Source organism: Carassius auratus, unplaced genomic scaffold, assembly GCF_003368295.1.
Source record: "Carassius auratus strain Wakin unplaced genomic scaffold, ASM336829v1 scaf_tig00215944, whole genome shotgun sequence".
Taxonomy (NCBI): Eukaryota; Metazoa; Chordata; class Actinopteri; order Cypriniformes; family Cyprinidae; genus Carassius; species Carassius auratus.
The window spans coordinates 309529-336388 of NW_020528324.1; the positions used below are offsets into that span (position 1 = coordinate 309529).

A 26860-nucleotide genomic window follows, 5' to 3' on the forward strand; every position below is an offset into this window, starting at 1 on the left:
TTGAGGTGTCTCTCATTTCCAATCACTCCACCGGCCTTGCTCCTGTTCCCACATCTCTCAGCCCCGCCCCACTCATCATACTCCTGTTTATGGTTATACAGAATGTATACAGATTGTCATCTACGGAATTTGTGAATTCAGTTCATAATTCCAAAGTAAGCTATAGCCTATATTTAAAATATTTAAGCAGAATAATTATGGTGAAAACTTAAGTAAAGTGAATGGAGTTGTATTGATTATGAGCAGGGCCGGATTAAGGTGGGTGCTATTGATGCAGCAGCATTAGGCCCATTCCTGAAATAGGCCCAGATGAAAACGGACGAGAATTTTCCGGAAGCTAAACAGTTTTTCTTTGCTATATTTACCTCAAAATAATTCTTATGAAATTTGGAGTCCTACTTTCGGACGCATAAACAGCGTTACTTATTATACAGTAACTATTATTCTATATTTTGTGCACCATGACATTACTGATGTAACTAGGGATGTTAATTTTGTTATTTATTTTTCATAACTGACTGATTATTAACCGTTAACCAACAAGATTATTTTAAATTAGAATTGAAAAAAAAAATAAAATAAAAAAATGAACCCAGGCAGCAGAAAGTGGCATCCTATTTTCTTTAGGCTTATTTTACAAGAGCAGAGAGATTTTGTTTTTATTGTGAATGTACACAAATAAAGGCAAACCTTTTATAATTCGGATTATCTTTGACTAAAAGAAAAAAATCAAGTGATTGCAGTGGTGCAGCATGCACTCTCACAGTTGATATTGCAGCCTATTGCAGCCTATCATAATAAAATACAGTGGAGTCAGACATGAAGAAAACACACACACACACACTGCTCAGTTTAAATATTTAAATCTGTTCCATTAAGTGTTATCACCATACAGCCGTGATGTTAGGCCTATGCAAAACATAACATTTAAATTATTAGCCTACGTCATAATAATTTGGCATTCATGCATTGGGAATACGGAAACATTTGATTTTGTATCGAATGAGAGACCCAATATTGGTTTTAGTTTTGTTTTAGCCTAAATTAATAGATTTTTGGCTTGTCGTTAATATTGCTATTAGGGCTGTAGCTATCGAATATTTTAGTAATCGAGTATTCTACCAAAAATTCCATCGATTAATCGAGTAATTGGATAAAATGCATTTTTGCTTAATTTAAGTGCAATACTAATTATGCAAGAGAAAATAAGACTCCTGGGTCTCTTAAAATGAACAACTAAGTTTCCTTTTTTAGAAAAAAAAAAAAATATTTCTTTTAATGCATAGAATGCAATGCATACAACAAAAATAAACATTTAATTATTATCCATTGTTTCTCTGTTTGTACTTGTACTGTGAACAATGAAAAAGTTGACAGATGAATTAAGTGCATTTAAGTGCCATTCAGTTGGGGTTTTAAATAAAGCATTTTCCTGAGATGCACATTAAACATTAAACACAAAACATTTATTTAATATATCTTTTAATTACTGAAAATTAAGCAAACTTAACTTTTTGGTAAACAAAGGGGATTTACTATTAAAAATAAAACATGGAAGAAATGTTGTGTGATTAAACCTTAAATTTTTTTTTTTTTTTTTTGTAGTAGGCTATGTACATTCTGCTGAACAATAGTGATACATATCTGGCAAACACTTGTTTTTAAAATAAACAAGACTTTTATTTTGACGGGTTGACGTACCTTTACAGTTCTGTGTATGTGATGTGACGCTAGTTTTACTCGAATCAAATGGTCAAATGCTCATGAAGTGACTGTCAGAGCTAGAGATCGACCAATATGGGGTTTTCTATAGCTGATGGCCGATGGCCAATATGTGCTGCCGATATTTAGGGTCAACATCTTGAAGTTTTCCCCTTCTTTTGCATGCTAAAATGTCACACTAATAATAAGTGGATTTACATTACATTTACATTTACATTTATTCATTTAGCTGACGCCTTTATCCAAAGCAACTTACAATTGCTAAATATGTCAGAGGTCGCACACCTCTGGAGCAACTAGAGGTTAAGTGTCTTGCTCAGGGACACATTGGTGTCAACCAGTGGATTCGAACCCAGGTCTCTCCGACCAATGGCATGCATCTTATCCACTGTTATTTAAACTTAAATAACTAAATTTTTGAAATAAAAATCAATTAAACTGAAAAAAATAAAAATAAAAAAAATAATATATATATATATAGTAGAGGTGGGCATAGATTATTTTTTTTTAATCTAGATTAATCTCACTGTGATCTTGAAATTAATCTAGATTAAAATGGCTCATTCGAATTCTGCCGAAGGCATTCAGAATATGTGTGTTACCCAAATAAAATTGACAAACAGTAAGTCTTTGAGAAGGGGTTTATCAAGCTAGGTGGTGCATTAGAAAAGGGGCTCATCTCCTGTTTCCAAAATGTATCACAAAGTGCTTGAAAAAGCTGTAAACTAATTCCACATGGCACAAGGTGCAAACAACCTTACGTTTTTTTTTTGTTGTTTTTTTTTCAAGTTTGTATGTGTCAAGGTACAGAAACCAATAATAGCACTGGATAGTCTTCAGTGTAAAAATGAAATATACAATCAAACCTACATTTATTCAGACACCTCAACATTTCTCACATTATTGCAGTTTTGCTATATATATATCAAAAATGATATCTGGTTTCTGAATAATTTATAGTTCGACTGTTAAAACTACAAAGAAATTCAGTCAAGAGCAGTGAGTGATTTTCATTTTCATTTTCTTGGATTAACATTACAGCAGCCAGTAGCTAAATTAGGCGCGGTCACTTTGAGACCATGAACGCATCCAATATAATACACATCCCATTTTTTTCCTCAACTGTTTACTTTCACTTAAGAAATAACTGACAGTTTTTCGAGCATAATTTCCAAGGTGGATATTTTGACATATTTTGTATGTATTTGTCGGCACAAGAGCAAAAATAAGCAAATTCGATGTTCAAGTGTTTTGAGACGCCTTTCTCTGCGCGAGCCCTGAACACCAGAACACCGTGGTGTTGAATTGGACTCTTTCACATCTTTTTGTTTTTTCAAACTCCAATTTGCATTTGTTCGTTCGGGTGCAGGAGGAACTTCGAGGTGAACTTCGCAGAAGAGAGCTCGGTTCAGTGTCGCTGTCCGTGATACGCGGCTCTCTCTCTCTCGTGCGCACCTAACGGCACGCGCTACTCTGTTCAGCTTTTCCGCGTCTAGTTTTTGGATGCTTTAATGTTTAAATCGACAAGCGGTATGGCTTAACAACACGTGAGAAAGATAAGCTTTCGTGACGATGCGCAGCAGTGGCCCGTCAACTGTCCTGAGCATCTTTTTAGGCTGGCCTCAGCCAGTCAGTTATATAAAATATCAAGGTGAAAGTCATCATAGCTCGCTTAGTATAGACCCAGCTCCCAACCCAACTTTGAGAATAGATTAACGGCGATATTTTTTTTATCGCACAATAAGAGTCTCGCGTTAACGCAGCACGTTAACGGCGATAACGGCCCACCACTAATAAATATATGTATGTATATATATATGTATATATATGTATGTATATATATGTATATGTAAATGTGTGTATATATATGTATGTGTGTGTGTATGTGTGAAAAAAGGTTGAGAACCACTGATATAAAGGTTGCTGTCCCATTTTATACAGGAATTGTTCATTTAAAAAAATCAAATTATATTGTTCTAATTCTATTGTTAACACAAGTTTACTTATAAACTCCTTGACAATTTAAAGTTAGTTTAATAGTATTTAAACTCAAGCTTAAAAAAAGGTTTTAATTGCTTAAATTATTTTTATTTATTAATATGTTATCATGTTTATTCTTGTAAAAAAATACGTGTTTATTCTTTAGGAAAACGGGAAAAAATAAGGGACAATCCGAATATTTGTTTTGCTTTACCTATTTATGTAAGCTACAATTATTCAAATAATAATAATAATAAAATAATGTCATTTAAAATATACCATTGGCCTGAGTAATTTTGACCATTATAGAATTGTGACTTTAAAGATTAGTCATTTAGGTGGTAAAAGTACTGTGAAATTAATAATGGCATGGATTTTAGAGCATAACAACTGAAGGTTTATGAAACATTAGCCAATAAAGCATTTTTTTAAACAACGGAACTTAAAGTTGTGAACTAAAATATTATTTCAACCATACAGCATGTGAATAAATAAAATGCATAATTTTCATAACATTTCATTATTAAATGCCTAACGTTTCTGGTGTTTGGATATATACTTCAATATAATGAGCTCCAAGTTTAAGAATAGTCCTAGACTTCTCTCTCTCTTTAACAGCATTAGCTCAATGATATACGTCTTCCTTCCGTTAGACTTCTCCTGCCTTGCTAAATGTTGGGCTCATGATCAATAAGTTCGCCTCAATCTGATTCAGTAAAGTCAAACCACAGACAGTGAAGCCTCGGAGACCGGCACGCTGTGAGGCGGGAACAGAGGACTCCGCTTGGTCTTAAAGCCTCCCGCAAACATCCAAGATCACAAATAACAATGATTTTCGTGAAATAATGAATAATTATTAATTGATGATTTGTTATTATCATTATGGTCTTGTGAAAATAATAATATGGGCTGCAAGAAAATTATGAAGTGTAGTACAGGCATGTTTCAGCCCAGTAACACACCGTTCCTCAGAGCCAAAACACAGACCGAATTCTGTTCAACTGGAGGGGGTTGGGTTTTGTATAGTTATTCATGGCTTGTGGGGTCGAGATAAAGGTGTGAATAGCTCTTTCATATGGACAAGTGTCTTATGAGGCTTTCACTTGCTGAACCGGTTTATATAGGACTGTTGTTTTGGTTATATTCACAGTGCTGGCTCTCTCCGACGAGAGAAATGCAACATTCACACATTACACTATTCCTTTTCATTTAAAAACATTTCAAGCTTTCTGTAGATATATTTTTAAAGTAGCCTACCTATGTGAGACACCACGATATTATGTTAATTAGAAAATTATACATTCATTATCATGAAAAATTAAAGTGATGAGACGGCGCCTCCCGGTCATTAATGCACATTAATAATTTTTGCACAAACACTTGAATATGAGCTTCTTATCACGAGTAAAATTCATGCCAACAGCCAACATATTTAGCTTGATCAGAAGGTTGACTGCAAGAGTCGAGCGGGATGTTAAGAGTTAGTCTGTTTCTTTTACTGATTATTTTCGGGTTAAAGCATGATTTAAACAGATTCACACTCAATTGCTTTCGCAATAATGCGTTCAAACAAATGTAATCTTACAGTCAGTGTTGGGAAAGTTCACTTTCTACATGAACTAGTTCAAAGTTCAATTCACAAATTTTAAAATGAACTAGTTCAGTTCATAGTTCAAACTACAAAATTTTGAACTAAGTTCACACAGTTCCAAAAATGAACTAGTTCATAGTTCTTTTATTCCATATGTTGCTGCGAGCTATTATTTTTCAAAATTATTTCAACAGCCCATATAGAATCACAGACAGCAATTATTTTATCAGTTTTAACAATGAAGCTATGCGTCAGATTTCATCTTCATATCCAATTTTGAATCCTTATCCAACCAGGGTTTACATTAGCATTGAGGGGACAGCATTTCCCCCTTGTTGCTTTAATGCTTTGTCTCCTATTCTCACCGACCTTGTCATAAACATCATAAAATTCTTTTAAATGATCATACGCCTTCTTGCTACATGCTGCTGTCGCCTCGATGCCTTTTTTTTTTTTTGATGATGCGTCACGCATGCGGCGGACGGTGGTGCGACACTGGTGGCTGGTGTTGCCAGATTGGGTGTTTTTCCGCTACATATTAAGACCCGTTTACGGTGTGTTTTAGCCGTTTTTTCGCCTGGAAGGCTCTATAGAAATCTGTCACCCTATTGAACGAAGTTAACCTGAGAGAGCATGTCGTTCACAGACACCAGAATGAACGAGTTGACAGTAACGTTCATCAGGCATTAATACAGCACGTTCCGTTCACGTTCGCCCAAAATATGAACGAGTTCATGAACTATCCTTCAATGAACGCATTCAGGCACAACACTGCTTACAGTGCTACATTATCAGCATGCTATCTGATTTTGAAATCTTGAAGAAGTTAATCGATCTGTTTAGATAAAATAACTGACAAAGATGTTATTTTCATCACAAACAAAATTTTCACAGCAGTAAGCAGCAATTAAAGATGTAGGTAATGCTTACAATGTTATTAGTTTGGCATGTGATATAGGGAAAAAGTTTAAACATAGCTTAAGCCACTTTGAAACTCTCCTGTTATTTTTTTTAGATTATTATTATTATTTTATATGCTTTGTTATGAACATAACATTTCAAACTGAAATACTTTATTCACTGGGTGAAGGCGGATCGTGTTTCTGGTATCAGTTCGCGCTGAGGGGAAGTTGTTGCTGCTCACAGACTCTGCTGCGAGTGAGAGAGATGTTTAACCTGACGAAACGAACATCCGCCAAAAATCAACCTGCAGCAATGCTCGTTCATCGACTCGCCAAGCTTTACTTTTGTAGGTCGCATGGCAGTAAATAATTCGATAATATGACCATGCAGTCAATACAGATATTTAATAAAAACGTTAAAACAAGCAGGGCTGTAAAAAAAAAAAAAAAAAAAAAAAAAAAAAAACAATAAAAAACGCATGCCAGGTCTACACTGGAGTGGAACGATCGAACAAAATACAACAGAACAAAGATACACTGGACACAATCCCCATCAGTGAACTGATGCTCGTTCTGTTTATGATGAAATGTTCTGACACTGCGTTAAGATGATTTGACACTATAGTGTGATGTCATCAAGTTTAGAGACACTTTTTGCTGTGGGACACAGATGACAACTCTGGCATCCGGTGTAGACACAGACAGTGACTGCTCTATTTACAAATAAGTTCTATAAGAAAAAAAAAAATCGAAACCAGCGGTATAACGAGATGGAAATATAAACTAGAAAAAATATTAACAGGTCCTCAGTCCATGACACTGACTCACTGCTGAGCTGCCAGTTTTAATCTGAACAGCTCTTAAAGCTGAGTGGATGGTTAAATGCATGATGGGCTAGTATTAAATTAATCATCTTGTTGCAGTTATAAATTTGACTGCTATATGAATGATAAAGAACTATATTAAAACTTGTTTTGTAAAATTCCTTCGTCATTTGAATATTGATTTAAAAATCGGTTTAAATCATAAATCATATTTTTTTTAGGCTATATGATATTACCCTACTTTAAAAGCAAGTAAAGAAGGTTCCCTTTAAAATTACTTTAGTTATCAATTACTAAAGCTTTTTTTTACATCGTGTGAATGTTGTTGATTATAATGAGAACGTTTAATTGTGAGGACGTTTTATTAATTCTTTAGAGTTTCAAAGATTTAATCGTGCCGGTTTAATTTTATTCGTTTCTTGTTTTATGCAAATTAGGCCTAAATAATGGGAACGAAATTATACACTGCTTCACATTTAAACATGCAACAATTTATTAATCCGTTTACAGACAAATGTCTTTTCCCCAATAGGTTATGTCAAAGGGCAGGTAACGAATAACAAAAATACATGTTGGTTTATTAAAGGAAAAAATATATTTATATATAAAATATAAATTAAAATATAGCCATAATATATTAAAATATTGACATTTTGCATATTAATCCATGTAGCCTACCCCCCTAAAATAGGCTACCACTTTTAATGCTCGGATGCAAAGTAAACCACAATTTATTTCGAATAATATAACGCATAGCCTAATTAATATAATATAAATAATACTGCACACCTTTTAAATGTGTCCAATCTAAAATATGGTTTACCATGTAGATTAGAGAAAATATAAGCACAGACTCTTTCTCTTTCTCGTTCTAAGAAATGCACATGACTTCATAAATACCAAAATTTCTTCTGTGAGTATTAAATATTAAATATATGAAATATTTAAACTATAGTGTTTTTCTTTCATTTTCCGTGACTGAAGCAGTCAAATGTAACACATCAGCGAGGCAAAACTGATGTCTATTTGCGAAAATGTGTTTTGATGCGCTTGTTTGATAACTTTAGACCACATTCACATTAGACCACAGAAATTCCAAAATGATATTTCCCTTACATTCAACTTCCAAACAGTGCATTCATCTTTGCCATGTTACATTCATTTAGTTGACTAGTGCTATATGCTGCATTAACAAAAACATAAATTACATTTATAAAAACACTAACACTGACAAGCTATGTAATATTGCATTCATATTTCATATTGTAATGTTATTCATCTAATGTATGCAATATAGTGTAGCTTGTCAGTGATCAGTACAGCTCTATTAAATGCATCTGAATAATTTCTAGGGGTGGTGGAAAAAAATAGATTATTGATTAATCGCGAGTATGTTATGGACGAGTATGAATCTTTATAAAAACTTTTTTTTTTGCATCATTTTATTTTGTAAAAAATGTTATACCGAGAGTTGAACGTCACGAACGCACCCAGTTCCAGTTAGCAAGCGCGTGTAACGGCATCCAGAGCAGGTGTGTAAAATGGAAAAACCAGGAACGAGCAACCAACCAATCCACCCAGCTCCATCTGGGCTCAAAGCAAGCGTGTGGATTCTTGTTGATAAAACGCATGCCGTCTGTCGATATTGGCACACTAAACGTTAAGTACTGCTGCCAAACGAGCAACTTGAGGGCCCACATTTCCCGTTTTCATCCAGAAGAGGCAGGGTGGGTTAAAGACGACCGCCTGAAGCCCGTCATCCCACCAAATCAGCGCACTCTCCGATACGACAAAATTGCCCCCGGGCTCAAGAAAGCTAAGAAAATCAGTGGGAAGTGGAAGCTAATTTCATACGTGCTTCAGACGAGAGCTATGGATGATAGCCACATGGGCGCTAATATTTGCGAGTTTCTCAAAGCTGTGGCGGACGAGTGGGGGGATAGAGACACACGACCTGGTTCTAGTCACCGACAACGCTTCAAATATGAACGTGGCTGCAGAGCTTGGCAACTTTCTACATGTTCGTTGTTACGTTCACACCCTAAACCTCGCCTGCCAACGAGCGCTGAAGTTGCCCGCTGTAGCCTGACTGTTGGGTCAAGTAAGATGGATCACCGCCTTCTTCCACCGCAGCACCACAGCCAGTCATGTGCTGTAACAAAAGCAGGCCCTACTCGGTAAGCAAAAGGCTTAAAATTAATTTAAAAAATAAAATATTTACCTTTGTAATAGAAGTGAATCTGTTTTAACGGTTGCATTCATAGCAAGCTTTTTATTAGTTTCTAAATTACCAGTAGGCTATTTAAAAATATAATTTCTTATATAGGCTACTAGTAATTAGCTTTTCTTCTTCTTTTTTAATTTTACCAGAACTGTTTAAACACAAACTTAAGACAGATACTCCAACAAGGTGGAATAGTGATGTATTCATTTCTGTGTTCTACAGAACATAAGCTACATAAAAAAAAAATTCTGAAGTTAAAACTACGTGACACAGAAAGTGCTTTGAGTTGTTACTCAATAAAAGAGTTAAGTAATTCAGTAGCTGACTTTTTTTAAAAACTGCAATCACTTTGTAGTGTATTTTCGTTTACTGTTGTGAAATGGAAAATCAAAAATCGCTAATCGAGAATCGTTAATAATCGAAAATCGACTATAATCTAATCGGGACTTCAATAATCGTAATCGAATCGGGAAATCAGATGAATTAACCACCCCTAATAATTTCCATCTGAAAGCACATGATGGTGACTTACTGGTACTATTAATCACAGAACCAGTTTTACGAGATGCGTGTGACAATCACATGCAATTAAATATGCAGGCCTTGTTTGTTGATCACAAAGTAGATTAGGAAAACAACTGTAGGATGCAGGGCATATTCAGAGCGCCATCTTTACTGTCTAGAGTGCGTGGAATGTTGCCCTGTGATTGGTTGAGGGGAGTGGCGTTGGTCGTGGTTTGGGGAAAAAAAGGGAGAAAACATGACCTAATAACTTGGCGAATATCACATTTTGCGTGAAAATAAAACTTGACCGACCAGATACAAAACGGATTTTGATGGAAACTCAAGTTGTTGTTTTTTTTTCAAAATGGTGTTAATCATGTTTTGAAACAAAACTCTTCATTTGCATACCACGGGATGCACAATAGAGCAAAATCTCTATTCTGCAGTAATGATATATACCCTCATATCACCCAGCCCTACCAACAACTCATGCTGGTACCGAGACTTGAACATGCAACTTTCGTTACAAGTCCGACTCTTTAACCATTAAGCCACAACTGGCTATTTTGTTATGGGCTGTGACTTCCCTGAGTCTCCTGATTCTATTGGTCCAGGGCCGGGTTTCCTGATAATGATTGATCTTAGCGCTTAAGAGCGTTTTCTACAAATAATTTTACGATCGTTCGTTATTGTATCACATGCGTTTTGCAACAATGCATGTAAAGCAGTCGCACGTAGCTGTGCTTTAAGGAGTCGCTTTCCCTTTTTTTAAGTGATGAAATGTCACCTTATAGAATGTCTCGTAATTGTAGTACACTCGTCAATCACTTATTGGCGTTAACTAGGGGTGTGCACGGATAGTCGAACATTCGAATATTCGTTCTGCTCTAATTATTAGATAAATAAAAATGATATTCGAATTTCGCAATATTTTTGCTTGCCATTTAAAAAAAGAGAAAAAAAGTCCACAATAAAACCTAATTTGGTCACTTTCTGTGATTCTCCACGGCATATTTGAAGATGTATGCAAGCAAAAAATAATTAATGAATGAATAAGAACTGTGGCCTTCTGCAGTACTTCAAATATACCATGGAGAATCACAGAAAGTTACCCGAATTGAAGAACTTTGTTGCCGCATCTCTCAATCAACGAATAAATACCACTAACTTGGAGAATGCAGTGAAAACTCCTCTTCTCGCATCCACTCTAGACCCTCATTTTCCTCTGTAGGTGAGAACGTCTGTCCCATCAGAGCGCCTTATTGTTAACAGACTAAGGAGCCGACTTTCCACCGATCATGTTTACATGCCCTTGTTTCTTAACAAGAACATGGAAAACATTTTTAAAAAAAAGCAAAAACGATTTTTCAAAGTTTCAAAGTTAAGATTAAGCTACATTCTGTACAATAGCCTAATTGCTAAAGGCTGATTTAAGTTTTTTCTTTGTTCACTTTTTTTTTTTTGCTTCAAATCTGTACTTTTGTTTGTTTGCACGCATTGTTATAGGTTTTCAGCTACAAAACACGATGTGTAATGTTCAAGCTTATTGTGTGTAAGCTTGTACAAAAATGACGGAACCAATAAATGTTGCTGAAAAATAACGTCTGTCTCATTAAACTTAATTCAAATAAACAAATATTCAAATAATAGTTTTTTGTGAGCTCAAATATTCAAATGTGATATTTGCGGAAAACGCCCATTCCTAACGTTAACTTAATGCTGCGTTCCGGACAGACAACTTGGATATAATAACTATAATACAATACGATATTATATTATATTAAAGTGTATAATATTATAGTCTACATAATAATATATAATATACTTTATATATTTATATATTATGTTAGGTAGAAAATGTTGCATGTTAAATGCATACTTTTATTTAAATGTATTTATTTATATACATTATAGAGAGAGAGAGAGAGACGTTATTTCCGAGTCCAATAGAGCTGGTTTTCGTGTACTTCAGCTAGGGATGGGCGTTTTCTGCAAATATCACATTCAAATATTTGAGCTCACAAAAAAATTAATATTCGAATATTTGTTTATTTAAATTAAGTTTGAGACCGACGTTATTTTTCAGCAACATTTATTGTTTCCGTCATTTTGAACAAGCTTGAACATTACACATCGTGTTTTGTAGCTGAAAACCTTTAACAATGCATGCAAACAAACAAAAACGGATTAAAAGCAAAAAAAAAAAAAAAAGTGAACAAAGAAAAAACGTAAAGCAACCTTCAGCAATTATTCTATTGTAGAACGTAGCCTACACTTAACTTTTAAACTCTTAAACTGTCAGCAAATCTTTTTTTTGCTTTTTTTCCCTATTGTTTTACATGTTCTTGTTAAGAAATACGGGCATATAACATGATCGGGGGAAAATCTGCTCCTTAGTCTGTTAACAATAAGGCCAGCTGCGGAGAAAACGAGCTCTGACGGCACAGACGTTGGCGGGACTCAAAATTAACTGTGTGCTAAGCGAATAAGTTTGGTGAAGCTCTTCGTGTTTTCGTTTCACCACTGAATGGGATCTTCATCTGGTGGAATACATGGCTTCAGCAAGAACTGTTCCCACTCGTCTCGGCTGGACTCTCTGTAATCATCGTTGAAGAACTGGCTCAGCTTTTTCCGACGAGTGGGCATTGCATCCTCTTCATCGTTGGTGACGGCAGGTGCATCCGCACCACTCGCATCAAGGAAAATGTTCTGATAATGTTCAAAGTTTTTTTTCTTACTTTTTTTCTCATGTTTTTATAGAGGAACCTGAGATGTTTGTGCCGAGGGTCTAGTGCGGACACGGGAAGAGGAGTTTTCATTGCATTCTTCAAGTTAGCGGTGTTTATTCGTTGCTTGTGTAAGGGAAACAGGTCAATTTAGCTCAAAGGGAATCATTTAAGATTTTAAAGGGAATTTGAACAGAATCACTGTTTCACGGCTGTTCACGGAGGCGCGCCTGCGGTTCAGTGAACGAGCCGTTTAACATCAAATCTGCGCTCAAAACACAAGATACTTCTCTTTTCAATATGAATAAGGCTTTATTAGATAAATCTAAGACATATAAACTAATCTAACATATAAACGCACGCACACACACATGCACACAAGTTGCAGGAAGGTCGAAAGTTAGGGAAAGATGAGTTTAAGAGAATGGAAATATGGAATCCCAAGTTAACAGCAATACGTTAAATTGCATAGACATGAACAACCATCAATCACGTAATTAGCGCTCGCATTGAGTTCCTCAATGGGGTTAAAATTATATTAGATACACCAGCACAACAAATATCTGGGAATACGTTGCCTTCGTTTGCTGTGAAAGGGACTCCAGTTGAAAGGGGTATCCCGGTGTCGCTGATTGGCTGGAAGTTCAGTTGGCTGAAGTGACGTCTTGGGGAGCCCATGCTTGGGCGTTGGCTGAAGCTGGAGTTGTGTGGCTGGTCGGAGTTCAAACGCGCAGACGAGGTCGACGTTACAAAACTTAACTCAGAACACGAAACTCTCAAACGGAAAAGAAAAGAAATAAAGTTTGACGAGACTAGGTTGTGTTCCTTCTCATTGTGGCATAAGTAGCAGCAGGCAGGCACGCTGGAACCGCGCTCAAAGAACCATGATGACTAACCGCATGGCTAGATGCTACAAGCTAAAGCTAGGTAGCAAAGCTACAAGCTAAGAGCAGGCATGACTGATAGCACGAGCAAGGCTGGAACTAAAAGCAGACTAAAAGCCGACATGGCTAATAGCAGCAGCTAGGGACTAAAAGCAGACTAAAAGCAAGGCATGACTGATAGCACAAGTAATGCTAGAACTAAAAGCAGACTAAAAGCCGACATGGCTAATAGCAGCAGCTAGACTAGAACTAAAAGCAAAATTTCATGGGGTCCAAAGTATTTAAAACTTCCTTGTTGGCCACCCCTCAAATGTTGCCTTGACCAATCAGATATGGTCTTGAGTCTTGGGTATCATAAATCATTTGTTTATCTTACCAAGCATGTGGTTCTTGCCTCACAGGGTCTAATTTTGGACATGATTCCTATAACATGATTATGATATATTTTACAAATAAATGATTGTCAGGACAATATCAAGCAAGAAAATTCGATTATGTCAATACTAGACATGACTATGTATCCTATAGTTATAAAAAGACATACACAATAAGTGATTATACATGATAGTCAAATGTGTGGGTTACACATAAATGAATATGGAGTTAAGCAATGGAACGATTCATTTACAAGTCTTTTTGAGTTCATTCTGGTCCATACATAATGTATAAAAAGCAGTTTCTTTGCCATTCTCTGGCAAAGGGACTTTTCTGTGAAGACAAAGGTTTAAAGCCCTTCCCCCTTAGGAATTTCAGTCTGGTTTCACTGGCTGGGGGGGGGGAAGTCAATGCAAGTATTTAACTTGATCTCCTGGGTACACATGTGATGTCCAGCGTTGCATTCCAATCACGAACAATAAATTTGACAATCTCTTCTTCGAATTAAAATTGTCAATAATTGTTATATTGGTGTTAATGTTGAAAGCTGTTGTGTGAACAAGTTGGTTGGTTGGTTATCTTGCTTGGTTCTTGTGGCACTAGAACTGATTTATGACTTCCTGAGGAGTTCGGCTCTCGTTTCAATGCACACAGCTCTGATAGACTCTTTGATTTGTCTGATTCGACTCATTTCTGCTACATATATCCCCCTTTCGATCGGCGAGGTGTTTAGGTGAAGACATCGTCGATCGCTGGAGAAACAAAGGCAGAAGAAGCAGACAAACACAGCAAACAGCAAGACAACACCTCCATGACAGTTACTGTACTGGTGCAGGCATCAGGTTATTTAGGTACACGTGGTTAAGTTCAATTAGTCAATGTAGTTTAGCACATTGAGGATAGTTTAGATCATCTTGGAAATTGTTTTTGTTTTGATTCATCAATCAAATTTGTGGTTAACTTTGTTTGGTTCTTCTAGGTTGTCTTACTTTACATGTTTACCATTAGTTTTCTAGTAATTTCATTTTCAATTCAATGAATTGACCCATCATGCATGGAGCTCTCTGGCTTCCATTCAGTTTAGAGTGGCTGGCGGATATTAGGTGTTGCGAGTCAATCCTAATATCAGACCTTCGACCCTCGCAGGGTGTCTAGGCATTTCACCTACTCAGGAAAGAGGGGAAGGAGAAGGATAGGTAAAAGAAGAACAAAACAAAACAAGGCTGCTGTGGGTTTTCCTAGCATGTGTTACAACTACTATTGAGCTAGGATGTCAGGTGCAGCTAGTGTGTCGTGAACCTTAACTTAGTGTCAGGTGTTCTACCTATTGTGAGGATGGCTGCACGTTTCTTCATGGTGGGTATGTGTAACTTTGTTACGCTAAAAGTTGGATATTCTACCTGTGGGAAGAATATGTTTGTTGACTGTGTTATCAGTAGATGTGTTTACCTCTGGGTGTAGGTAATGTTGTGTGTTACTGGTGTAGTGCATGTGTGGTCAGATCTGTTCAAGTCTGTGTTGTCTCCCCCTTTTTCTAGCATGTCACTGAAGACTGGCTCTCTGCATCCGTGGCTTGGATGAGGGCGTGTCCATGGTCTAATGAGGGGTCAGTCCAGCAAGGCAGGAAGTTCTTTGGCAGACAGTCGGAGGCAGTTTGGCATGGCTGTGTGAAGCTGAGTTGCAAAACTTGTCTCCTGTGTTGCATTCTTCTTGTGATGCCTTCTGGCTGTAGCAGACTTTCTGACCTTCTGTTCTCTGGTGGTTGCTGTTGCACAGACAGGGAATGTGGTACTTGGAGTTAATTTGACAGTTTGTTAGTGACTGAGGTGATGTCCTTTAGTACCTCAGATTTTTCATCAACAGTTGGCCGTGAAAGACTTGTTCGTTCTGGGTTGTTGTTGAACAGGTGCTTGTCATCTCTGATGTGGTGGACCAGATGATCACCGGCCTTCCGTTCTGTCGCTGGTCACAGCGAGCACGACTCAACTTTGTGGTCATATGCATGTAAATTGTCTTGAAGGAACTCTCTTAGTTGTTCCATGACTTGTTCCGTGTCTTCTAATGGTAAGCGGTCATGTTCTTGTGCATACTCAGCACTGTGCATGTCTGAGTGGTGCTGAGGTGGGTTTTGTTGTCGCTTACCCACACAAGTTGCTCTTGGATGAGTCAGCTGATTACCTTTGGATATCTGGTTAGGTTTCCAGATGTTCTTATCCTTTTGGTTTCTTGAGAAGCGTGGCTGGTCCCATGAATTTTTCCAGCAGTTGGGCTGAAAGCGGTCGTGGATATGGGCGTCACGTTCTCTATGCTCTTGATGGAAGACTCTGGTGTTGTGATGCCACTGGGTGTCGTCCAGTGCAAGGCTTGAGTCTTTGTTGACAGAGTTCAAGAGTGTGGATGTTTTGTTACCTTTCTTTGAGGCCAACTTCTGCTTGTTATAGGCCTTCTGTGTTAGGTCACGCAACTGTTGGATGGTCATGGAGTTCGGACAGGCCATGACACCTAGATGGTGACTGACTCCAGGGTGCAGATTCTTTAGGAAGAGGGTTTTGAAGTTCACATCCTCTTCAAGGTCAGGGCTGTTGTGTGCACCGAAGTAGGCTTGTCGGAGTCGGTTGTAATAAGCTTGTGGAGTCTCTTGACGACCTTGTTTGGTTTCCAAGGCAGTTAACAGTCCCTGTTCAGACTCTGGGTCTGTAAACTCTTTAATCAGGACCTCACGAAGTCGCTGGTAGTATGACTTTGTTTGAATGGGCTGTCGATCTAGAAAGTTTCGTACCTCGGAACTGGACGTGGCTCTAAGGAGGTATAACCAGTCTCTGTCAGTCACATGAGGTCTCACTTCCAGATGGAATTCGATATCTCGCAGGTAAGCTTGGATGTCGGGGCTCTCTGTGGAGTTCGGGTTGAACCTGCTGATGTTTTTAGACAGCTTGTTGAGGTCTTTGATGGTCATCCCGTGTGCAGCTTCAAGGCCTTGGACGGGAGGTTTTCTTTCGTTGGCAGGAAAGGGTTGTGTGGCGAAGGCAGGTGAGGTTTTGGGTTGTGGCCCTTCGCTCCTTTCGTCATATGCCAGTTCTTGGACGTGGGACTCTGCTCTGCTCAGCAGTGATGAGGCTAAGAGAGTTTTCTCTTTCCTTGGCTCTTGTTTGTGCTTGTAAGCATTTTGGAGTTCTTTTCTGACCATGTAGAGCTCATCGTTGGTATCATCTAGTTGTTGGGTCAGATTGTCCATTTCAGTTCTGTACCTTTCAAGGTGGTCTTTCAAAGCACTGATTTCAGAGTTCTTGTTTCTGATGTCTAGCTTGGCTTTCTCTAGTAGCTGTTCGGCATACTGGAGTCTGTTTACCAGGTCTTTCTGAGCAGCTGTTGTATGTTGCTGGTCGAGCTGAGCTGCTGCCAGGGCTGCTAGGAGCTTCATAACTTGTTCTGTTGTATCCTGCTCCCTCTCGCTGGGTGCTTTGAGTTGATTTTGAACTTTCACTTCCAGCTTGTCTATGCGACGTTGAGCACCTGTCAGCTCCTCTTGAAGGTGGGTGATGTGCTTGTCGCTCAGTTTCAGCTGGGTTGTGAAGGCATAGCTTAGTGAGCTCATGATCTTGACTAGCTCCTCGTGGTTGTTGTTCTGGCTTGAATCTTGTGTCAGGAATCTTCTCAGGATTAGGATTATTATTAAAAATAATAACAGTTCAAATGTCTTTGGAGTGAGGCTGTCTGTTATGCCTCTCAGCCAAATGTTCACATCTTCCCCATGGGAAATGGGGTCTGCAGTCTGCGGCATGTTGGCACGCTGGGGAGAAGAGAGACTGACACAGATCTGTGTGGAGTAAAAGCCTATGTGTGGTGGGACAACGAAGTGTTGTATCAGTGATTGTGAACCACTAGTGAAATGTGGTGATGACTGTGTTGGTCTCATGGTGTCTAAGTAGACTAGAGATGCGAAGACTTTGTCACTCTAATGAGGAAGAGGAAAAGAGAGACAGAGGTGAAAAACAAATTCAAATGACAAGCAAAATTTCTGTTTTTCAAATGAGGAAAATGATTTTTTCCAATTAAATGTTATCAAAACGTAAACAATATTATTATATTTCTTTCTTTGGAGAAAAGAATACAATAATAATTCTGATATCTCTTTTCTTAGTCTGACAGGATTGACACCGTACACCTTTCAGTTGGATCGCTCACCAGGGAGGCTGCGAAGGCGACAGTTGTTCAACACGTATCTCTATTAAATTGATCTCAACGTTGGATGAGATGCTAAAACTTGGATTGCGTTTCCAAATGTAGGGAGTTTAGGAAGAACAAATGAGAGGATGATTACAATCAAATTCATAAGGATGATTCGTCGTCTTTGGCACGATTGTGTATTTACTTCACTTAGAATTGATTGATGGTTCTTACATGTCCTACAAATGTAAAAAGAGAAGAGGAAAGTAAAGGAGAGAGAGGACGGAGATGGTAAGTCTCAGTAGCGGTTACCTCAACTACAAGGAGAGCGTTGTGTTAGTTGCTGCACAACTAATCAAACAAAATAAACTTTAAGTGAAAGAGAGTTGTCTTTCTAATTTATTTGAACTCGTAGTGAGGGATAACAATGTCTCCTTTTAGGGCTCAGGTTTGTCGTTCCCAGGCTAGGATACACAAAAGAAATGGTAAGAAATAGGAAAATTAAAAAAAAATTAATAAATGGGCAAAATATGCAAAAATGAAATTAAAAAGAGGAAATCAATACGTAAAACAATAGTGGTTAAGTGTATAACCAAAACAGGAAGAGGGGTAAAACGCATTCAAATAAGTAAAGGTCTGAATAGCATATATTCAGATGGGTAATAAATAAATTAGGAAGAATAAGTTTACTTTAACTTCCAAAGTTCAAGGCTTATTCATTCCTAAAATAATTAGACCCAAAAGAGAATACTAGAAATAAAAGATCATATGAAATGATCTGAGAGGGAAATTTTAAATGATTCAAAATAAATTTAATGTTTCAATTAAATTTCAATTTGACAATTAATAATTGTGAGTCAGTATTTCCCTTTCTAGTAAAATGAAAATAAGTGGTCAAGTGAGAAAAGAGAGCGATAAAAAGAAAGAGACTAACAAGTGTTAGTTAAGATGTTTATAATGGTTAAATCACGTCAGCGTTGCCCAAACACACATTATTCTACCACTGGATGGTAATGCTAACGGCTAACCTTTGAGGCTAGTGGCTTTAGTATAGACTTCAATGTAAATGCAATGGTTTCGTTAGCTTAGCGACACCGCAGAGTTTGTGCGCTGCGCGTGCACAGTTCAGAGTTGCTCCGGAAGTACGTTAGGCTTCCGGGTCACGGTCGTCACTATGGCAACCAAAACACATTCTAGTGGATTAGCACATGAATCGTTGCATTGTTGCAAATACAGTTAAGCATGTTACATGAAATATCGGCTCATTTCAACACTGTACAAATAACAACACCGCCTTTCAGTTGGTTTTGCGATGTGGCACTTAAACTCTCAGTTTGTATAGAGTTAAATTTATCTTAATTCAAATAGCAGCTTCCTGCTGTAGTTATTATATCAATCTCAGCAATTTGATTCTCCGTGCCAGTTTTTCTGGACACAAACATAAAAGTTTTCCTTCGCTGTTGGTACACAGTTAAAATTTACTTGATCAAGCTTTTAAAACACTCCCATTAAAATTACTATCGGGCACACGCAGTGTTACGCGAGATTGCGTTCACTTTGTGAACGGATACAAATGGGCAAACATTGTTCTCTAAAGTTTAACGTTAACGTAGGGGAGTCGAATATCAAATTTGATTCGGCAGTGGAACACGCACTGGCAATCAAACTATATGAAATATGAATACGGGGGCTTTGATAAATAGATTGAGGAACGCGCTCAAAACTATTCTTTATTCACCGATTTATATCCGGTATATATACCGATATATACCGTTCAGCAAACGGTGACTGAGATAGCGTTTGAGACACTGGAACACGCAGTGAAATCAAATCAGCTATAAAACAAGGCATTACACAAATGAGGAACACGCTCAATTTCTACCTTATTGTATGATCTCAGATGTTTACTTTTAAGTTCACTTACTGCTGTTAACAAAGGGGAGACGGACTCGAGTTAAAGTCTCCTCTAGCTCCTTTCATTCAAGCGGGAGGGCGCGCGCTGCTTTCGTCACGCGTCACACAAACACACACACACATACTCCGGTCTCGCAAGCTTCTCAGCTTTCATTCCTTTAGCAAAATCAAAGATTAAATAACTTGGTTTATGCTCACAATTTAGATTAAACTGCCCGCATTTTCTCCACCATTATAAATGTAAGGGAAACAGGTCAATTTAGCTCAAAGGGAATCATTTAAGATTTTAAAGGGAATTTGAACAGAATCACTGTTTCACGGCTGTTCACGGAGACGCGCCTGCGGTTCAGTGAACGAGCCGTTTAACATCAAATCTGCGCTGGATACTAATATCCAAACTATAGTGAAAACACTATCAATTAGCGCAGTAACAAGATCGGCAGTTTAAGACATTAACTTGTAAGCACAAAACACAAGATACTTCTCTTTTCAATATGAATAAGGCTTTATTAGATAAATCTAAGACATATAAACTAATCTAACATATAAACGCACGCACACACACATGCACACAAGTTGCAGGAAGGTCGAAAGTTAGGGAAAGATGAGTTTAAGAGAATGGAAATATGGAATCCCAAGTTAACAGCAATACGTTAAATTGCATAGACATGAACAACCATCAATCACGTAGTTAGCGCTCGCATTGAGTTCCTCAATGGGGTTAAAATTATATTAGATACACCAGCACAACAAATATCTGGGAATACGTTGCCTTCGTTTGCTGTGAAAGGGACTCCAGTTGAAAGGGGTATCCCGGTGTCGCTGATTGGCTGGAAGTTCAGTTGGCTGAAGTGACGTCTTGGGGAGCCCGTGCTTGGGAGTTGGCTGAAGCTGGAGTTGTGTGGCTGGTCGGAGTTCAAACGCGCAGACGAGGTCGACGTTACAAAACTTAACTCAGAACACGAAACTCTCAAACGGAAAAGAAAAGAAATAAAGTTTGACGAGACTAGGTTGTGTTCCTTCTCATTGTGGCATAAGTAGCAGCAGGCAGGCACGCTGGAACCGCGCTCAAAGAACCATGATGACTAACCGCATGGCTAGATGCTACAAGCTAAAGCTAGGTAGCAAAGCTACAAGCTAAGAGCAGGCATGACTGATAGCACGAGCAAGGCTGGAACTAAAAGCAGACTAAAAGCCGACATGGCTAATAGCAGCAGCTAGGGACTAAAAGAAGACTAAAAGCAAGGCATGACTGATAGCACAAGCAATGCTAGAACTAAAAGCAGACTAAAAGCCGACATGGCTAATAGCAGCAGCTAGACTAGAACTAAAAGCAAAATTTCATGGGGTCCAAAGTATTTAAAACTTCCTTGTTGGCCACCCCTCAAATGTTGCCTTGACCAATCAGATATGGTCTTGAGTCTTGGGTATCATAAATCATTTGTTTATCTTACCAAGCATGTGGTTCTTGCCTCACAGGGTCTAATTTTGGACATGATTCCTATAACATGATTATGATATATTTTACAAATAAATGATTGTCAGGACAATATCAAGCAAGAAAATTCGATTATGTCAATACTAGACATGACTATGTATCCTATAGTTATAAAAAGACATACACAATAAGTGATTATACATGATAGTCAAATGTGTGGATTACACATAAATGAATATGGAGTTAAGCAATGGAACGATTCATTTACAAGTCTTTTTGAGTTCATTCTGGTCCATACATAATGTATAAAAAGCAGTTTCTTTGCCATTCTCTGGCAAAGGGACTTTTCTGTGAAGACAAAGGTTTAAAGCCCTTCCCCCTTAGGAATTTCAGTCTGGTTTCACTGGCTGGGGGGGGAAGTCAATGCAAGTATTTAACTTGATCTCCTGGGTACACATGTGATGTCCAGCGTTGCATTCCAATCACGAACAATAAATTTGACAATCTCTTCTTCGAATTAAAATTGTCAATAATTGTTATATTGGTGTTAATGTTGAAAGCTGTTGTGTGAACAAGTTGGTTGGTTGGTTGGTTATCTTGCTTGGTTCTTGTGGCACTAGAACTGATTTATGACTTCCTGAGGAGTTCGGCTCTCGTTTCAATGCACACAGCTCTGATAGACTCTTTGATTTGTCTGATTCGACTCATTTCTGCTACACTTGAGAGATGCAGTCAGAGACCGCAGTTCTTAGGGGCCATTGATATATCATGTCTTTTGCGCACTCAATTTCGTTATTTCCAAGGTAGGTGCACGGTATGCGTGCTCATAATGGAAGCAACTCGGTTGTGATGCGCTCGCGGTCCGCACTGTATAGAGTTAAAAACATCTAATCTTTTCTGAATGCCGCAAGCGCACAGCAGGTCATGTGACAAGAACTAAACATTCAGCTTCATCCTTTCCCGTAACAACGTTGAAAGCTCAGCCAAGATGAAGGAACAGCTGATCATAGCTGTATATGGATTGCCATTTTGAAATAAATTTAGTAGCAGAGCTACTTTTTTGTGCTGTAAATCCATTTATCCTTTGCTGAAATTTCTGCATCTTCATGGAGAGAGCGCGTCATTGGCAGACGCCGCAGGAGCGCTTCTGCCCGAGCATTTTTGAAACGAAGGAGAAATCGGTGCGTCTAGCGTTTACCATGCGTTTTTAGGTGCGATATGTGAACAGCCCCTTATTCATTCATTAATTATTTTTTGCTTGCATACATCTTCAAAAATGCCGTGGAGAATCACAGAAAGTGACCAATTAGGTTTTATTGTGAACTTGTTTTTTTTTTTTTTTTTTTCGAAATTTGAATATCAGTTTTATGTATCGAATAATTAGAGCAGAACGAATATCCGAATGTTCAACTATCCGTGCACACCCCTAACTTCAGCAAATCATTGGCTTAATTTTTCCCCCAGTCTTTGAAGTATTTCCTACATTCTGCCCTTTTTAATTATTTCATTTATAAATAATAATAAATAATAAAGAAAACGAGTCATAAAGTGTACAATAAAGCACAATCAAATCCTTATTATAATCACATGGCACTTGAATCAAGTTAAAGGTGTAATCTGCTAACTGTCCTGCAGGTGATTGCATAAATCTGTCTTCTATGATTCATTTAGGGCTTTACGATTACCAGAGCACCCGTAGATCTACAATGATTTTCAAGTGCAAGCAGCCTAGGTCGTGAGAGCTCCTGATTGGTTTTCCTCATGCTAATTGATAATTAGCTAGAGTATATAAGAGTGGTGTGCTTTATTTGGGACCGGCACTTTCTGGGGAAGCTCTCCTCATGAGTGGCTCCTTATGTTTTTTTTACACATGCAGCATGAAGATTTTGTTTTCCCTTATCCCTAGACTTATGTTTATAATTATTGGTTGTGATATGTTTAATTCAATAAAACCTGTTTTTGATTCAAACGTTTCTGTTTGAAACTTCTTTTGTGTTGCGGCTTGATACTGTTGCTGCTTGATACAAGCTGGTCGTAACATGGGTACAAAATTTATTATTATTCTAGGAGCCAAAGGAACCGGCTCGTATGGATCTTTGCCACTATTATTATATTGCTATTAACTTTAAATTTATTAAAATATCATGCCATTTCCTGCTTACTAAGTCCTGCTCTATATGAAACAGCAACTTCTACACAAACTTCTAGGTTGCAAAGAGCTTACGAAAAATGTGCTGGGTTCCATTTGTAAAGGGGTACCAATCAGATGAAGAAGATTACAATAGTTTCTGCAAATCATTAGATGTTCCATGGTATACCGTTAAGATCATCATCAACAAATAGAGACAATAGGGCACCAAAAAAAACAAATGTTTGCCACTTTGCCAATAGATTTACGGCAACAATAAAGAAGCTTTAGGCATGTCTGCCAAGTATTGCTCACTTGCTGCATGTTACAACAATATAGTTTATTCTTCACTATAATATCTGTACTATGGGGTAAAGTTGCCAGATGGAAGCCATTACATAAAAAAATATGGCGCAAAAAATAAAAAATGCAAATAAAAGCTGTCAGAGAAACTGAAAATGAGCAGAAATTTCTCAGAGCACCAAAAAAAAAAAAAAAAAAAAACACTGGCTAAAACTTTTTTTTAGTATTTATTTAAAGATGTTTTTATTTTTTGTTTCACACTAGTTTTATTTTTTTTTTGATCTGACCGTTATACTTAAAATTGATCCCAAACAGGAGACCTACCTCCCATTTGTTTTGCAAGGAAGAGTGGGAAAAAAATTGACACATCAAGATTGCTAAGCTACTATACTTTGGCTGCTGCATTAAAAACTAAAGGCGTTTCAACCAAGTATTATTTCAACGAAGTATTGTTTCAATATTACATTAAATGTGAAAAAAAAACAACAACTGTCATGACAGGGTGTGTAAATATTATATAATGTTAATACTGTTATTGCAAGCATTGGAAACTGCATAATAAACCATTAATATAATATTAAAATAAATCTTACATTAATTACTTGGTTGCATTGTTTGGAATGCTGACATTTTTTTTATATATACTTTTTAATAGTAATAAAACTAAAACAAATTATGTTATGATAATAATAATAATAATAATAATAATAATAATAATAATAATAATTACTATTATTATAAACAATACATCGTTTTCTTGGTTTGTATTTTTTTTTTTTTGGAATTGGGAAAATATTTTAATTTAAAACATGCATAAAAATATATGAACAAAACCATTGTGTGTTATCTACCAAACTGGGTCTGCTGCACAGTCAGAATCAGTGGACTTAGATTGGTTATTACAATTGAAGAGAGAGACTATAAACAGTTTATATTTGTGAATCTCATTTGTTGGGCTTTTTCTTCCACAGATTATGTAGCTGCAGAGCGCCAGGAAGATGACATCCACAATATGCAATCTGTAATTGACTCGTTGGCCTTAGACTACCTTCAGATTAGTTTATCTCACATCACAGGTTAGGCATGTTTCATTGTGTCGATCTCTCTTCACATGGGCTGTAATCACTTGTTATTGGAGGATGCCATGTTATCAAAAAAGTTTCTACTTAACTATAATAATTTTAAATATGCCTGTTGAGAGCAGTCAGTGCACATGGCATTTCCTGTCTTTTGTTTTGTGTAGCTTCGTGTATAACATGCATTCTATCTGTAGGTGAGAATATAGTTAGAGGAGAAAAAGAATCTGTCAGAAACTTGTTGGAGATTTTTGATGGTCTGCTGGACTACCTCATAGATCAGCAGAGTGACGAGGAGCCTCAACTTAAAGGTGATTTATATCTCACTAACAGTTTTTTCTTTGTCAGTGCTCATCACCGGAACAAAACCACTGAGATTACTAGGTGTTTGTAATTTATAAGATGCTGCCGATGCATTATTTTGCCAACTAAAGTCCAATTGTCTTTATGCACACATTTAGGGTTCAATGGAAAGACCAATGCAGCTTATCAGTCTCAAAATCAGGACACGGGCAAGATGCAGTGTCAGCCCTTAACCATTCAGTAAGTGGTTTACCCAGATAATTGAGGGATTCACTTTCTCACAGTTGCATTTACTGCTTTTCCAGACCTGCCAACCTGTGTGCATTTTACGTACCAGCTACACATTTTGACCTCAGTGGTACGATGGTACAATTTGTCACTCTAAAATACACAAATATCTAGTGATACGCCTCTGTCCACACATAGTATTCAAAATAAGCAACAGAAAAAGATGAAGAGTTAAACTAATCATAGTGTCTTTTTGTTTGGTTTGCAATTAAATTATTATTTCTGTGTTTTATTTCTCTCCTAGAAGCCTATAGTTTATAGTTTCAGTTCAAAACAAATTGCGCTCGCCCCGTTAAAAGCTCTGATAGAAGATGCACTGTTTAATGTGTTTGAAAGGTGCTGTTTTCCTTAATGCATAATTTACATTTCACAGGTATATTCTCCATCTGTAAATATTAAAAACCAATGAAAATATTTCAATTTTGCTGCCAGAAGTGCATGGACTTTTGCTTAGCGATTCTCTGCTAAACTCCAGCAGACTTAATTTAGAACGAGCGTCACAGGGTGCATACGCACCCAACAGACAGAGCTCAATGATAAAGGAGCAGAATAACTCTGACCAAAGTATACATTTTGGTGAAATATTTGTAGTTGGACAATAAATGTTACATGTAGAATTTTAAACCTATAAGCAAGTGTATTTGTATGATAGCACTAACTGTAAAGTTTAATGGGGTAATCAATATAGCCTTTTGACATTTTTAGTTTAGTAACTTCTTTAAAAATGTTTTTTTATTTTTAGATTGCAATATTAATTAATTAGTTTGATTTTAACTTGTTTTTGCACATAATATATGCCTACATGTTTACATTCACTTTATTTGCTTAATTCAACTACAAAATACAGAGATGTATAAGGCTACTGTATACCACAAAATCAGCCAAAAATAGTGAGATATGAATTTTTGCTCCTATCACCCAGCCAAGTTTACTGGAGTTATAATTAAAGTGTACTGTAGGTTTTTTTTTTATTTATTTATTTTTTGAATAGCAGAAAAACAACTAAATAGCAAAAAATAACTACACCGTTATGATAAACTTTACTCAAAATGACCCCCTCCCCAGCACCATGCTGATGGTACTCAAATTTTTATTTTATTTTTTAATCCAAGGTTGGCAGGCCTGGACTACCTAGCAGAGTTGCTCACTCTCTCTCACACAACCACACACATACACAATGAGATTAAAGGCTGAGGTTTGCAATCAAGGTAAAGATGATGAAGTGACAAGAGTCATACAGTAAGCATGCACACTATATTGATGCAAACATTTCTGTACTTTCACTTTGTTTACACACATTCAGGATAACAATTTGATTTGTCATGTGTTTGTTGCTGAATGGAATCAGTTAACGGCAGTATGTATTAGGGCTGGACCAGAATATTAAATAATTAAATAATTTGAGTATTTGTTCGGTGGGTTGGCATTTGATTTTTAAAAAATTTTTTTTTTTTAAGCACCTGGCAATCCTCCACGTTAATGGTCTTCATTCGTGCTTGAATATAGCCATT

At 37.2% G+C, this 26860-nt stretch overlaps 1 protein-coding gene across 4 annotated transcripts in view; it reads left to right on the plus strand.

Moving 5' to 3' along the window:
• Positions 1 to 26860, plus strand: part of LOC113096483 (centrosomal protein of 95 kDa) — a 172494-nt gene that overhangs the window by 22040 nt on the left and 123594 nt on the right. For all 4 annotated transcript variants that reach the window (XM_026261884.1, XM_026261885.1, XM_026261883.1 and 1 more), the window contains 3 exons: positions 24654 to 24758; positions 24956 to 25069; positions 25220 to 25301. In XM_026261884.1, the coding sequence (XP_026117669.1) occupies positions 24654 to 24758; positions 24956 to 25069; positions 25220 to 25301 (301 nt within the window). The remainder of the gene's footprint in view (positions 1 to 24653; positions 24759 to 24955; positions 25070 to 25219; positions 25302 to 26860) is intronic.